Source organism: Hevea brasiliensis, chromosome 2 (genome assembly GCF_030052815.1).
Source record: "Hevea brasiliensis isolate MT/VB/25A 57/8 chromosome 2, ASM3005281v1, whole genome shotgun sequence".
Classification (NCBI taxonomy): Eukaryota; Viridiplantae; Streptophyta; class Magnoliopsida; order Malpighiales; family Euphorbiaceae; genus Hevea; species Hevea brasiliensis.
Window position 1 is genome coordinate 12,509,075 of NC_079494.1, and position 16,086 is coordinate 12,525,160.

At 31.5% G+C, this 16,086-nt stretch overlaps 2 protein-coding genes, 1 long non-coding RNA gene and 1 other non-coding gene across 4 annotated transcripts; 3 read left to right on the top strand and 1 right to left on the bottom strand.

Moving 5' to 3' along the window:
- The first annotated feature begins 650 nt into the window (after positions 1-650).
- Positions 651-2,507, top strand: LOC110665522 (uncharacterized). Its single transcript, XR_009143242.1, has 2 exons — positions 651-1,803; positions 1,937-2,507. It is a non-coding gene; the product is annotated as an uncharacterized LOC110665522 (long non-coding RNA).
- LOC131178252 (small nucleolar RNA snoR8a) lies at positions 878-968 on the top strand. Its single transcript, XR_009147386.1, has one exon. It is a non-coding gene; the product is annotated as a small nucleolar RNA snoR8a (small nucleolar RNA).
- Positions 2,508-5,062: 2,555 nt separating the features above from the next.
- On the top strand, positions 5,063-7,367 carry LOC110673033 (uncharacterized). The gene is made up of 3 exons (XM_058143060.1): positions 5,063-6,665; positions 6,741-7,000; positions 7,117-7,367. Exons 1-3 carry the CDS (start codon positions 5,089-5,091, stop codon positions 7,365-7,367), a joined length of 2,088 nt encoding a protein of 695 aa, XP_057999043.1. The 5' UTR covers positions 5,063-5,088.
- Positions 7,368-11,581: 4,214 nt separating this feature from the next.
- On the bottom strand, positions 11,582-15,323 carry LOC110665515 (growth-regulating factor 1). The gene is given in 5 exon segments (XM_021825682.2): positions 11,582-11,917; positions 11,919-12,689; positions 12,897-13,269; positions 13,684-13,911; positions 14,677-15,323. Coding segments are annotated over 5 exon segments (1,827 nt in total). The 5' UTR covers positions 15,074-15,323; the 3' UTR covers positions 11,582-11,859.
- Between the last annotated feature and the right edge of the window lie 763 nt (positions 15,324-16,086).

Here is a 16,086-nt window from a genome sequence, read left to right on the forward strand (position 1 = left end):
AAAGATTATTTAAAAAAATATAAAATTAAATGTATAAAAATTTAAAAATATGAATAAAAAATATTTAGTAGTAAAACATATTAGTAATCATTTGTTATATTTGTTATTATGAAAATAAATATATTATAATTATATTATATCTAAATTAACATAAAATTACATAAAAATAAATTAAATCACGATTATAGTATAAATGCATATCGCACATTTAAAAAATAATAATTTATAAAATATACCTAAAAATATTAAAAATAAAATAATACATATTAAAGAGAAAAAAAATTCTAACGTTCTTAATTTTATTGTTTTTAAAAAAAAATAAATTTTGAGAAGATCTTAAAAACTACAGTCCAATATTATTGTTAAAAGTATAAATATTTATATATCTTTTTATAATATACATCAACTTAATATAATAATTTATTTATATTTTTAATAATCAAAATAAACAAAATTTTTATTAAAGTAATTTAATTTATTACTTTTTTAAATGGAAAGATTTTTAATCAAAGAAAATAAAATATAAAAAATTTTTAATTAGATTTTAAATTAGCAAGAATCTGTTAATGATTTTAGCTTTAGCAATAATGATAATTTAATTCCCCTTTTCTTCAAATGATGATGCGGCGTCGTTAAGTCTGAACGATGAACTTTTAAACGACGTCACTTAGCGAATTCTCAGAAAAATGAACCTCAAAGTTGGGGTTTGTGCAATTAGGGTTAGGGTTTTGGCCATCGATCCTTTATCCTTGCCTATTTATGTGCCGTCACACTCCTCTGTAATTATCTTCCTCTTTACTATACCTGCATTCTTAGAAGCAGGAATTTATGCGTAATTTACATGTATCTATGTAGATAGAAAGGGAAAAAGAGAGGGTTGGTTGCGATGATTAGAAAAGAAATTCCTCGTTCTGAATGCTATAGCCATGGCATGACAGACTCCTTTACACCCATAGAATATGAGCACCGCCCTCAAATTTCTCTTTATTTTGGGTAATTAATTGCTTTATTTATAGATTTGGTTTGTTGGCTTATTCTGGGATTAATAGTAATTTGTGTGGGTTAATATGAGTTGGAAATTTCGCTGCTTTTTGCAATTATATACTGTTTTTGATTTGAAGATTTGATTAAGGTCTAAATTCCCAAATTTTCAAAGCTTTTCAATTGATTTATAGTGTAGTCGCTACAAAAGATTATTGAAAATTTTGTAGGAGTTGAATTTGATTTGCAAGGCATTACACTTAAATTGCATTGTGTTGATTCAACTCCGTAAAATTATTTGGTGGTGTTTAAAGCCTTAATTTGATGGAAGATGCAATTTCGTAGATTAGGGTTACGCACACCTCCATATCATTTTTTTTTTTTTTTAATTTTCAACTGCATCTATTTCTAATTTTCTTATGTTTATCTCGACTTTCGCACACGCGAACTTGAGCTTGAGTTGTTTGATGACTTATCAACAAATTTCTCATTATTCAAGACCCAGAATTGAGATATGAATATGATCTTGGAATTCCTTCCTCAAAAATGACTTTTGTCTTCTGCAATGGATTTTCTTTTTGCTTTTATCATATAGAAGGGATTGCTCTGCTTCCATGGATGAAAAAGTGAATTTAATTTGTTTTATTTTATGATACAACTTGGTTTCCGATTTTTAAAAACTTCTGGAAAAAAACATGAAGTTGTCCATCGGTATCACTTAGTATATCCTGTGTATTTATTCATACCTTGCAGATAGTGGCTTGGTACTAGCAGGAAACCTTGTATCACAATCTTTGGCTTGCAGGAAGAATGTGGACCTTGGTAATTCAATCTATTAGCTAACATATCTTTATTTTCATTTGGTTCTATATAATCTGTGCATCTTTTATTCCCATATTGGCATTGACAATACATGTTGGCTCAAGCTCTGATTAGATAATTGTGGTCAATGTAGCTCATTAATCATTATAGCTCTATGGATGCTGATTGTTTGCAATTACTTGGAAGATGTAATATTATCCATCTTCTGGTCCATTCAACTTATTGTTTAACGCTGGACAAGCTTTTGGGTAATTTGAATTTAGCTGAAGAAAGAGGTATATCAGAAACTTAAAATTGAACTGGAAGTCCAGAGGGGCTAGTGCTGATACAGATTATCATTTGTATTGTATCTTTGTTGACTGCAGATTAGTTGTAGGATATTTACGGGGAAGAAGTGCACAGCTAAGGAGGTTATTAATCCGTAGAATTTGTTAGATACATAGTTGATTGGTAGTTTATTTGGATGTGCCTCAAAGTTGGCGTTTTCATTTTTGACTGAGAGAGCAGTATAGAAGGCTTTCTCAACTTTGAAAGTACAAAGCTGTTGATTTTAAGGACATGTTGGCAAATTCTGCTTCCACGGAAACTCTTTCTTGCAAGAAATTTTAGTTAGATGTGATTGTATTTTTTTAACTGGCCTTACTTGAAAAGGCCCTTAAGTTTGTCTAAAATTTGGCCCAAATGTTAACAAAATTTGTATCAAAGCCCTACTGGAATGTACTAGCCCGACCTGACCAATAGCAGGCTCTCATGTTTCTCCCCCTTTTATGGGTAACCAATAATGGAAAAAATAAATGTCTGTGTTTAGAGGTTTAAAGCTACCTTTTTAAATAAAAATATTATTTTAGATATTTTTAAAAAAATAGCTTGAAAAAAAATCATTTTATTATTTTAATATTCTTATAATTAAAATTTATCAAATTTAATTTTAAATTTTTTTTAATACTCTCTAATTTATATGTTTAAAAAAATAATTTACTGTAGATTAGAAGGTATAGGTACATTAGCAGTTATGTGCATGTAGATCAAGGCCTGTTGTTCAAGCTCCCTCCACTGAGATGGGGCAAATGGTCCTCTCGCCTCTGTGAAGACACCATGCATGTTAGTGTTTGTATTATTGAAGCTTCCATAGTTGTACACCGAACGGAGAAATCTCACGTAAAAGAGTAGAGAGGGAAATGTCATGCAACCCAAAATCATTATTGACTAGAACATTGAGGACTACAATAATTATGAACTAGGGGGAGAAGCGAAAATAAAAGAAAAGGAGATGAACAGAACTGCATCACTCAACCCGGTCAAATATTGGTTCCATTCATGTTGCTCTGGCTTGTCTAAGCTGTAAACGAGCCGAATCAGTTTTGAACAGCTTAAACTTTCATTAGATCCCAAAGCAACAAATAACATGATCAGATGTCTAGTCTCTTAAAAAACCTCATCTCCTGATAAAACCATGGCTTCAGGCTTATGTATTCATGTAGTCCAAGATATACTTAAAGCCTTAGTATTGCTTACTGTGGTAAAGTACCTGTACTTTTACTTTAAGCAGAAGAAGTGAGATGAAAGCTATGCAATGTGGGATTCTGAGTGCTCCTCTCTGCATATAGAGCTTTTGATTTGGAAAAAAAGAAGCTCAACATCTGCTGCTGTTGCTGGCCTTAGGTGAAAGACGTGGTTTTAGATTTTAGTGAAGTGTTCCGCTATGGAATAAGCAGCATTGACTCAAAAGTTTTGGACAATTTGGAGCTCCTCCAGTCAACTTCAGTGGTGCTAGATATTTCTTGCTTAAGGAACCCCGATCCATACCACTCCTGCTTGTTTACCGATCTGAACTAGCAAGAAAAGCAATAGCAGCACTAGTATCGACTGAACCCACCAATCCCTCCAAACCCACCACCCCAAAATTCATGCAGAAATAGCTAATGGAAACCGTAAAACCTCTACATTGAAGAAATAATGGAGTCCTAGGCCATTAACAAGGAGAAAATTGGTTTTACGGCTAAGAGGCGATATGGCTAAGCTATGTAGCACGGAAACGGCTCCGAGTGCCGTTTCCCAGTGTCGGAAACGTTTCCGACGGGGAAACGAACTGACACGGCTCGGAAACGTTTCCGGTCGCTTCAAAATATCGGAAACGCGTTTCGCTGTTTAAACGCGTTTCTTTAAAGAAAATTAAAAAAAAAAAAAAAAAAAAATGGGTAGGTTAAAATCGATTACTTCACGCTCACAGTTCACAATATTCACCAACAACAGAAACAAAAAAGAAAGAAGAAGAAAAAGAAAAAGAAAAGGGAAAGGGAACCTTCAAGGCTTCAAGCGTCGCCGTCGGGTAAGAATCGCAAGATTCGCAACACCTCTTCTTTTTTCTTTGATCTGCCACTGCCATATTAACTCTTTTCTCTCTTATCAACACTCAACAGAAGAAGAAGAAGAAGCAGAAGAAGAAACAGAAGAAGAAGCAGCAGCAGCAGTCGCACTCGCCATTCTCCCAGGTAACGTTTCCCTTTTTTTTTTTCCTTCCCCATTTCCCGATTGTGAAATGAATGAGGGCTGGGCTGGGTAATTAGGTTTATTAGATTGGGGTGGTTTTATTAATTTATTATTATTTAATTTATTATTTTCTTTATTATTAATTTATTATTTTCTTTTTTTAATTTTTTTGTAAAATAATTTTATCAAGTAATTTTTATTAATTAATTATAATTTTATTCTATTAATTAATCATAAATTTATCATATTTAATATCAATTTTTTTTCTCTAAATATATATTCCATAATTAGATTTTTCTCAAACTAAATTTGAGGAGTTATTATAAATATTTTTTTTTTAAAAAAAAAGATAAAAAAAATTTTCCCAAATTCACTAAAAATTTTCAAGATTTGCCATATTTTTACAATCAACATTTTGAAGGAAATTAAGGACAAATGTAAATATATTTTTAAAGTTATTTTTAAAATTATAAAATTTCAAGTTTAAATTCTAATTAATGATAAATAAAAAAAATTTCAATATTCAAAATTTGTATTTTATATTAATATATTTTATATTTTTGTAATAGTTTATATATAATATGTTTAATATAATTTGTTTTAATGTATCGTTATATTATATATTAAAATTTTTCATAATATAGTCAATTTATTCAATTCTATTATTTAACTCTTTAATCATTTAATATATAATTTACATTGTGCTTTAATCCTTAGTATATAATTTGTTTAAATAATTTGTAAATTGTATAAAATTGCATTTTCTTTTTGTCATTTTGATAGGACAATATTTGAATGGATTCTTCAAACTCAAATTCTCCACAAGCAAATAGCACTAGTGGCACTTCTTCAAATACTAGGGAGGAAGAATTTAGTCCTCTATGGAGATATGTAACTAAATTAGAGAAAACTGGAGAAGGAGGGTGTAATTGTAAATGGATATGCAATTTTTGTGGACAAGAAAAGCAAGGGACTTATACTAGAGTGAGGGCTCATTTATTGAAAATCACTGGAAAGGGGATTGGTGTGTGTAAAAAAGTGAGGAATGATAGTATTTCTGAAATGAGGAAACAGGAGGATGAGGCAACAAACAAAATTACCAATTCACAATCTAGGCGAGTTTCTTTGCCTATTAGTATAACTTCTGTTCCTTCATTGAATATAACTGAACCAAGTATTTCAGCAGCTTTGAAGAAAAGAAGAGTTAATGATTCTCCTCTTGGTAGAGCTTTTGACTTGCAAACTAGAGCTCAATTAGATGCAGAGATTGCTAGAATGTTCTACACTGGGGGTCTACCTTTTAATTTTGCTAGAAATCCTTATTATGTGAGTTCTTATTCTTTTGCTGCTAATCATGTTTTGGGTGGTTATGTGCCGCCTGGTTATAACAAATTGAGAACCACATTACTTCAGCAAGAAAAAGCAAATGTAGAGAGGTTGCTTGAACCAATTAAAAGTACTTGGTTAGAAAAGGGTGTTAGTATTGTGAGTGATGGATGGAGTGATCTCCAGAGGAGGCCTTTGATTAATTTTATGGTTGTTTCTGAGTCTGGCCCCATGTTTATCAAATCTGTAGATTGTTCTGGTGAAGTGAAAGATAAGCAATTTATTGCTAATTTGCTAAAAGAAGTAATTGATGAGGTGGGTCATCAAAAAGTGGTACAAGTCATTACTGATAATGCTTCAAATTGTAAAGGTGCTGGAGAAATCATTGAGGGAATGTTTCCACATATTTATTGGACTCCTTGTGTTGTGCACACTCTTAATCTTGCTTTGAAGAATATATGTGCAAAAAATTTGGAAAATAATCAAGAAACTTATGATGTGTGTCACTGGATTACTGAAATCCATGGGGATGCTTTGCAAATCAAGAATTTTATAATGAATCATTCCATGAGGCTTGCAATTTATAATCGGTTTAGCCCTTTGAAATTGCTTTCAGTTGCTGACACTCGTTTTGCTTCTATTGTTGTGATGCTTAAAAGATTTAAACTTATTAGGCGTGCTTTAGAAGCAATGGTTATGAGTGATCAATGGGCACAATACCGAGAAGATGACCAAGGCAAAGCTAGATTTGTTCGTGATAAAGTGGTAGATGAGGATTGGTGGGAAAAGGTTGATTACATCATTGCTTTTACTGGGCCCATTTATGACATGATCAGAGTTTGTGACACAGACAAACCATGCCTTAATTTGGTTTATGAGTTGTGGGATTCTATGATTGAAAAGGTGAAGCAAGTTATTTTTGATCATGAAGGAAAGCAAGCAGATGGGTTTTCTCCTTTTTATTATGTGGTTCATCGAATTCTTGTTGATCGTTGGGCAAAGAACAACACTCCCCTTCATTGTTTAGCCCATTCATTAAATCCAAGGTAAATTTCTAACTTACATACTCATCTTCTTGTTCTAATTTTTTTTTTTCTGAATTTATTTTCTTATTTTTGAAGATTTTATAGTGAAAAATGGCTTCAAGAGGGAGAAGGTAGAGTGCCTCCTCATATGGATGGAGAAGTATCAACTGAGAGAATTAAATGTTTCAGGAGGATTTTTTCTAATGAAGATGAGCGAATTAGAGCAAATGATGAATTTGCAAATTTTTCTTTGAAAAGTGGACCTTTCTTGATCCCGATTCTATTGGAAGTATGTATGTTCTGGATCCTAGGAAATGGTGGGCATGTTTTGGTTCTAATGCACCTTTACTTCAAAGGTTGGCTTTTAAAGTGCTTGGACAACCTACTTCCTCCTCTTGTTGTGAAAGAAATTGGAGTATTTATTCCTTCATTCATTCATGCAGAAGGAATAAATTAATTCCAAAACGTGCAGAGGACTTGGTTTTTATCCATAATAATCTTCGTCTTCTGTCAAGAAATTCCTCCCAATATTATGATGAGAAGACAAAATTGTGGGATGTTGGTGGTGATCAATTTGGAAGTATGGAAGATGTGGGAGTTCTTGAATTTGCCGACCTTTCATTGGATGAACCAGAGTTAGAGTCTGTTTTGTTTGATGAAAATGCAACTACATGCATGGAGAAGGAGAATGAGAAAGACAGTGAAGTTGAGGAAATGTTATAAATTTTATTATCTTTTTTTTTTTAACATTTGAATGTGTTGTAGTTGATATTTATTTCTTATAAGTATGAAACTTCTAAATATGTATTTTTATAGTTGAATTTAAATGTTGATTTGAACTTTATTTATTATTGAACATCTTTCATGATATATATATATATATATATATATATATATATATATATATATATATATATATATATATATATATATATATATATATATATAATTTATTTATTTATAAATATACCCCTATATTTTTTATATTTACACGTTTCCCCCACGTTTCCGTTTCCTATGTTTTTTAAAATGCCGTTTCCCCGTGTCCGTTTCCGCGTTTCCCCGTTTCCGCGTTTCCGTTTCCGTGCTACATAGTGGCTAAGCAATAAGCTATTAGCTGACGTTATTCATTTTTCAGAGTTTCAATATCAATCCAATTGCATGCATTTTGCGGCAACACTTAGTTATTTGTTTGTCTTAGTGGAGGTATATTTTTGGCTTTAGAATCTGAAAGAAGAGATGCAGACGCTTAATTCTTCTTTGATTTTCTTGTGATTTTGTGAATTTATTAAATATTCTTGTTAGTTGGATTTGTGAATTGTAAAGAGTAATAGAGACAATAAAATGAGAAAGAGGGAGAGGCAAGAGAGATGAAAAAGAGCACCCCTTTGTTTGGATTCTTAATTTTGCAAGGAAAATATAAGAAATTAAATAAAAAAAAATGAAGAGAAAATTAAAAAAAAATAGAAATTACTGTTATTATAGATTATTAGAATATAAGATTATCTCCCTTAAAAGAAAACTAGTGTTGCTAGCGCTCATATAAGTGTGATTTTGTATAAATAAAATAAAAAAATTGAAGTAATATTTATTAATAAAATTATTATTAATACTGATAATATAAATAAAATTTTCTTATTATTAGATTTTGATTACTCATTTAGATAAAAATATATTTTTTATTACCTTAATTTAAGTATCTAAAATTTTTTTTAATCAAAATTAATAATAATAATAATAATAATAATAATAATAATAATTATTATTATTATTATTATTATTATTATTATTATTAAATTGTTTTTATATATAATATTAATAATGCATTTATTTGTTAGTTTATGATCTTTCTATAATACAATGGATTCTTATACTAATTTTAAAATTTTTTAATATTTTCATTTTAAAATTTTTATACAGTAATTAAGAAAATAATTAAATAATTTAAATTATAATAAAATCTTATATAATTTAATTAAATTATCATTTATCTCACTTAATTAAGAGGAGAATAATAAGATAAATTATAAAAAATTATAGTAATAATTATTGTGCTTAATAAAACTAAGAGTAAAATTAAAAAAATTAATTAATACACTTTAATTTTTTTTAAATAATAATTAATTTTAAATAAAATAATAAATAAAAATAAACGGGTGTAATAATATACTTCACTGCTTAGCCATTTTTAGTGGAGAAAACAAACTCCGAGGCAATTTAAGTGGCTAAGATTACCAACGTTGGAGTTTAATGCCACTCACAATCTTTGTTTATTTTTGAATACGGGCTAGAAGGCCTATTGCATACACGCGACAGGCAAAGAATCCCCACCAGTAATAATCAATGCTTTGACCTAAATACAGAGCACAGGAAACTAATTGCAAAATCACAATAACTTGCCAAAGAAGCAGCATGCTAAGCATTGCCATGTCTATCAACAATTTAACATGACAAGAAACAGTATGTGCTCTGTATCACCTCCTCGAAACCATAAAATTCAATCTATCCTTCAACAAAAATAAATCAAATACAAATTGCATTATCAAGAAATCAACCAAAGTAACAAGATCATCAAGAATCCGATATACACTAAGAGGGCACATCAAAAGGAATCCTCATACCGTGCATCAAAAGCTATTACATGTTAGCAGTTGATGAACACAAGGCAAGATATGTTACCTGAAAAATGTCAGCACAACTCTTCCACCTCCCACGAATCCCAGCACCCTGCACAGTCCAGTTAAACCACCTAAGCCACTATCAAGTCATTTAGTTGAGTTCTTCAATGAGAAATTATTTCTATTGGCATTCCTTAATTCCATCAAATCATTTTTCAGCTTCTGTACATGAAGTCCTGACCGCATTGAAAAAGGAGATAAACTGCTACCCTCATCAACCAACTTCTTCCTCAAGTCCCCAATGCCTCCACGTAAAAAGTCTTGGCTGCATTATAAAAAAAATGGATGAGCCATTATCCTCATCAACCCCAGCCCGAAACTTATAATAAATAATTGAATTATGATAAATTTAAACAAATAAGCAATAATATGAGAAATCTATTTAAACTGCAATTTTATCGCTATTAAATATTTGAAGCTTAGACAATATTTTGTAACATATATTGATTAATTTAATGTTAATCAAATTAAATAAATTTTTAATAGAATTATAGTACCCACCAAATTTTTATAAACAGTAGCATGTTGAGATTAGGTTTTCATAGTTAAATAAGATTCTATATATTAAGTAGTCCTATTTGATCTATATAAATAGCTTATCATATAGACAAAGTGTAAGGCACAAAAATTATAATAAAATTATAAATAAAGTAGGATAATTGCATGGCTAAAAATAGGACTCTAAAAAGAATGGGAATTATGTTAAAAGATTATAATAAACTCTAAAATTAATTTAAATAATAAAAAATATAATCGTAATATATACACAGATAATTTCTCAACACCGTAGAAACAATATAAATGAAACCAAATTTTCCTCAAAGTTAGAGTTATTAAGATTCTATAAATATTATAGAAAATTAAAAGAATAATTTAAAAGAAAAACCTAAAAAATGGCCTAATATAAGAGGAATTAAACAAATTAAACTCCAACTGTTAGTAAAATTGGATTTTGATCAATCAATTCCATACTTATAGAAGTTACTTATGTATGCTAATAGGATTATAGTTTTTTCTAATAAAATCGTTTTATGTTGTCTCTTTAATTTGCACGTAATTTTTTTCCCTTCATGCTAAACGTTATTTTTCTTTAATAAATAAGATATTGTATTTTGTATTACTTATAAAATTAGAATAGGATTATAATAGTTTAATAATTGATAATACATTTCTTTATCTTAATTAACATATACAAGAGCTTTTATATATATATATATTAAAATAGAAATCTGAAAAAATAATAATTATTCCTTTATTGTTATATTGATAAATTATTATGAATATTTTTGAAAATTCTAATGTTCTCACCTCTCCATCCCATATTTATATATACAAGTAAGAGTAAATAATAATTTTAAATTTATTTAAATTTAAAAAAATTAATAAAATTTGAATAATAAAAATTATAAATCGTAAATAATATATAGTGAAAATAACTATTATACCTTGAATTTTTTTTTTTCTATCCATTATATAGTTGGAGGACATTTAAATATTTAAAGACTCGTTTCTTTATATTTCTCTACGCTCCCCACCGATTTGAAGGAAAATGTTTTAGAAATAATAACAAGGTGGGTAGAGCCGAGATCGCTCCCACATCTCCACCCACAAGAGATCAAAGTCTTAATAATATAAATATATTTTTTAATTATAATATTAAAATATATTAAAATAAATTATTTTTATGGACTACGAGATCAAGAGCAAAGACCCACATAATATCAAGGTCGAGGCAAGGTCAAAAATTTTTACCGAGTTTGGAAGAGATCAGAAAAATTTATCGAGTAGGAGAAATTTATCAAATTCGAAGCGAATTGAATCAAGTTCCACAACAAGAGGAGAAATAAAAGTTCTCAACCCTTCATTTCTACTCTATTTGGTACCCAAATAAGAAAATTTAAGGAAATCAAAATTTTTTTTCTTTGTTCTTCGCCCTATTTCCCTTAATAATCCAAATAGAAGGTAAGGGGAAAAGAGAAAGGAAAGAGAGAAAAATTTACATAGAAGGGACTTACAGAAGGGAAATAAAAGGGAAGACAAAGATTAATTAGAGTTACCTTTGAAATTGATAATTCAACTTTGATTAATAGCAATATAGACAAAATGAACATTTTGTTAGCATTATGAAATAGCATTATGAAAACTAAGGACTAAACTGTTTCTCATCAAGAATATATGAATTAACCTGTAATTTTTCACGTAAGTCGAAATTTATCAGAAAAATTAAATATCAAAATCTCATCCCAAACATGCACAAAATGAAGAAAATCAAAATCTTAATTCACAGCCATAATTCCACACTACTTAGTCTTCTCCTAGGCTAGAGCCTTCTAATCAGTCAGCAGCATTTACTAAGCAAAAGCACGGACGAGATACATATTATCAAATAAATTTTCCAGGAAAAAAAAAAGAACGAAAAGAAAGATAAGAAAACAACATATGATGAAAATCGTTCCATCATTTGTCAGCACAGATAAAAATTCATTCTTCTTCATCTAATTCTTCCATCACCAAAACTTAATTGGCAGATCAAATAGTTACAAAGCAGGCAATGAAGAAGAATGAACTAGAGTTGAACCAAGAAGGTTATTGCAGACTTGCCCCCTCGCTGGCTTTGTTGTTCTCTGCTCTTGGGCTGCTTCCTGCACTGCTATTTGAAAGTGAAGCAAATGAAGTCTTCTGCAAGACCCCAGTTGGAGATGAACCTACCTGAGGACTACAAACCCATCCCTCTGTCATGAGGTTAAGTACTGATGAACTCTTGCATTCTGAGACACTACTGTTTGTACTGTGCAAAACCTCCCCGAGAGGACCACCCATAGAAGATTCCCAAGAGATGGGTATCCAATTTGCTTGCCTTCGGTTTTGTTCATTAAGAACACTACCAACTCCGAGCCCCATTTGTATAGGATTCAAACCGTGAGATAATCTTAATGGGGAGAGGGTCACTTTTTCATTGTTTGGAGAGGAAGTGGAGGACATGTAGTCTGTATGGGCTATGGGGATTGAAATCGACAACTGGGTTCTATCTGATTGCCCATCGAGTTGAGGCCATGAAACAGCAGATCGATCAGACTGGCTTTTAGGCCAATCATCCATGAATTGGCGAACAGAATGCTGTCCAGCAGTTTCTCGGTCAGTGATGTCCTGAGAAGAACCCAAGTTTCTGCAACTGATCAAGGAAGAGCTATTCTGTGAAGGGTTGAGTAGTGAGTCAGAGTTAACAAGTCCGAACTCAATCTGTGATGATTCTTTTGAAATAAAGAAAGGGTTTTCTTTAGATTTCAGGTCAACGTTAGATGATAGCATGGACAAGCCGGGTGAATCTTGCTGTCGCTCACCCAATTTCTCTTTATCAAGAAACATCCTGCAAGAGCATTCACCAAACAGAGAAACTGTCAATACTAGAAAATCAACACCTTGGACTACGAGAAACAAACAGCAAAGATAACCAAACCAAGTCATCATCAGCAGATGCTACCAGGAAGTATGGCAAAACATCAAAACACTAACAAAAAAAGTACAAAACAAGAAAATAGAAAAAACAAAAATCCACAAAGTAAAACTGTTTTACCTGCTGAGGGGAGTAACTGCAGAAAGATTAGATAGACTATCTGACTGCAAGTTTTTGCGCTGCTGCTGCTGTGCAATGGCGAGGCTGTTGGACGTGCCGCCGCCTCCGCCACGGAGCCCCACCACAGCTGCTGAAATAGAGGATGAGGAAGAGGCAGCGGTGGTGGATGTAGCAGCAGCAGCGGAATGGCCAGATTGACCTTCCACAGGCTTTCTTGAACGATGGCGGCCCCGGTTTATATGCCGCTCACAATACTTCTGATCGGCAACCGCATCTCTTGAGCACCGCCATTTTTTCCCATCCGTTCTTCGACACCGTCCTGGCTCTGGATCGGTGTTGTTCGAGAACCCCAGATGGAAATTTCCCCAAGTCACTAAAAATTTGCCATCAAGATAGAACATCACAAAATCAGTACTTTCGATTTTCGTCTTAAATAGAAATAGTCGAGTGAATACAGCTAAAAATTGGGGCTTTTTCACAGAAACGCCTAATTGCAAAAAAAATTCAGTACTTTTGCTGCTTAGTGCCAATCTGTACTTAGATTAAAACCAAAGTAATTAGAGGGAAAAAAAAATGAGAAAACAAATGTACTTAGCAGTGACATTTTTATTTGAAATTTGAACCATTACTCCATTAGCACAGGATCATTGCACTCGCAGAAAGAGAAGCCAAATATAGCAACTTTGAAAAGCAAAGTACATATTTGAAAATCACTGTAGACGGCAGACGTGAAATCTTATCGGCAAAAAAAAAAAAAAATAGGTGAGGATAAAGAGACAAAACTTACATGTATTGGGTCTGAGGAGTCCGCCTGAAAAGTTAGAGAACCCAGCAGAATCGAGAGCTTTTCTTATAGGGATGAGCAGATTAGAAGGTATAGGGACATTAGCAGTTATGTATTTGTAGATCAAGGCCTGGTGTTCAAGCTCCATCCACTGAGAAGGAGTAAATGGCCCTCTAGCCTCAGCCAAAACCCCATGCATGTTTGCACTATTGAAGCTTCCATAGTTGTATCCTGAAAGACAAAACCCCAAAAAAAAAATTCAGGAAAAATATCATAGGGAGAAATAGCAGAGACACAAAAGCCGAAATTCCAAAGCATGTAGCAGCAAACTGGAAATAGAAAAAGGCTATCTTGGTAAAAAGAAAAAAAATAATAAAAATAAAGACGGGGGGGTCTAGCAGGTAACCCAAAATCAAAAGCTTTGTCTGCAAACATTTAAGGGGCTACAGTAATCATGAATTTCTCGTCTTTGATAGAAGAATGATAAGAGATGAAGGAAAACAGAGAATCAGAAGGACTCAACCCGGTCAGAGATTGGGTCTTTCATGTTGTTCTTGCTGCCTCTATTTCCCCTTCATAAACTTTACTTCTTTAGTGCACACTCATACTCTGTGTTTGATTAATTACCAAACCCCATCACCCAGAAAAAAGAAAGACACAGATTTTACGGTAGAAAAGAGAAAAATTAACCACTTTTTCTTTTGACATGACTTGAAACAAAGATGAGTCCTAGATTTCCCTGAAAAGACCTCCGCCACTATCAGGAATCAAGGCCAAGAGGAACCAATAACATCCCATCTTTTAATCACACCAGATGTCTAATCTTTTACAACAACCGCACATCATCATAAAGCCATGGTTCCATTTAAAATTTTAGCCATTTAAGCACTTTAGTTCCCCAGAGGAAACCAAGATGTATCACTTTCATTTCCTCAAATAATCATGCATACCCCAAGATACAAGTCAATTAAAGCCTAGTATTGCTCACTATGGTACCTGTATTTCTATTATAAGCAGAAGAAGTAAGTTGAAAGTAAGGCAATGTGGCATTCTGAGTACTCCTCTCCACTGAAAGAGCTTCTGATTTGGGACGGGAGAAGCTCAGCATCTGCTGATGTTGATGACCATCAGGGAAAAGAGTAGTAGTAGTAGAAGTAGTGGTATTAGATTTGAGTAAAGTGTTTCTCTGAGGAAGCAGCATTGACTCAGTTTTTGACAGTTTAGAGCTCCTACAATCATCTTCAGACGTAGTACCAGATCTCTCTTGCTTGAGAACCCCAGATCCGTACCACTTCTGCTTTATCTCAGGATCTGAAGTAGCAAGAGAAGCAAAACAACTACTACTAGTGTCTGAACCCACAAACCCCTCCAAACCAACCACCCCAAAATCCATATAGAAAAAAAGCCCACCTCAGAAAAACTGGAACACCACCTCTACACTGAAGAAACATTCAAATAACAGAAGATTAGCAAAAAAAAGACATCAGCTTGAAGGTTAGGAGACAGAAGCATCTTGGGGGAAGCTCAAGGCTTAACAGGTGACATGGTCAAGGCTATTAGCTGAAACTGAAAACCAGTCTGGTTTTTGTTAAGTGTGATATTTTGCAAAGATAAAATAATTGGAGAGAGAGAGAGAGAGAGAGAGAGAGAGAGAGCCTTACCAACCAAAGCGAGTATTAGAAGGGCGTTCGATTTACTGTTGAATGTAGCTATAGTTATTTAAATAGATAAATTAAAGTATTTAATAAATTTTAAATAATTAATAATTGATATTATGTTTAGTAGATATAATTTATATTAATTTTAATTTTAAAATTATTTTTATTTATTGATGGTTGATTTTATTTTATTTTTTATTTAGATTATATTTTTTTATTTAATTTAAAAATTAATATTTTTATATTTTTTATTTTTAATTAATATATTTTAATTTTATTAAAATATTTTTATTAATAATATAAATTATTTATTTATATCATTAATTATTAATTATTAATTATTAATAATAATTATTAATTATTAATTATTAATTATATTTAACAGATAAAATAAACAAATCTTAAATTTCTTATACACATCTCACGCAAACTAACAAAGAAAATATATGGTCTTATGAGCAAAACTCGTTTAGCAAGCCAAAGAGTTTTTGTTTTTTTAATTTTTAATTTTATTAAATTTTTGGTCAATTATTTTAAGTTAAAAGACTTAAGATTACGAGAACATCCTTGTGAAGAAAGATTATTTACTACAGATTCTCGCATAATGACGGAAAATACCAAGGGTATAAATGTCATTTCATCGACTTCATTTTTTGCCCCTTCTCCAAACTGCTTTTTATAACGTTTGATTGCAAGAGTGAAACTGTGAAAGAAAGAAAGAAAGAAAGAAAACAAGTTTTACAAAGTC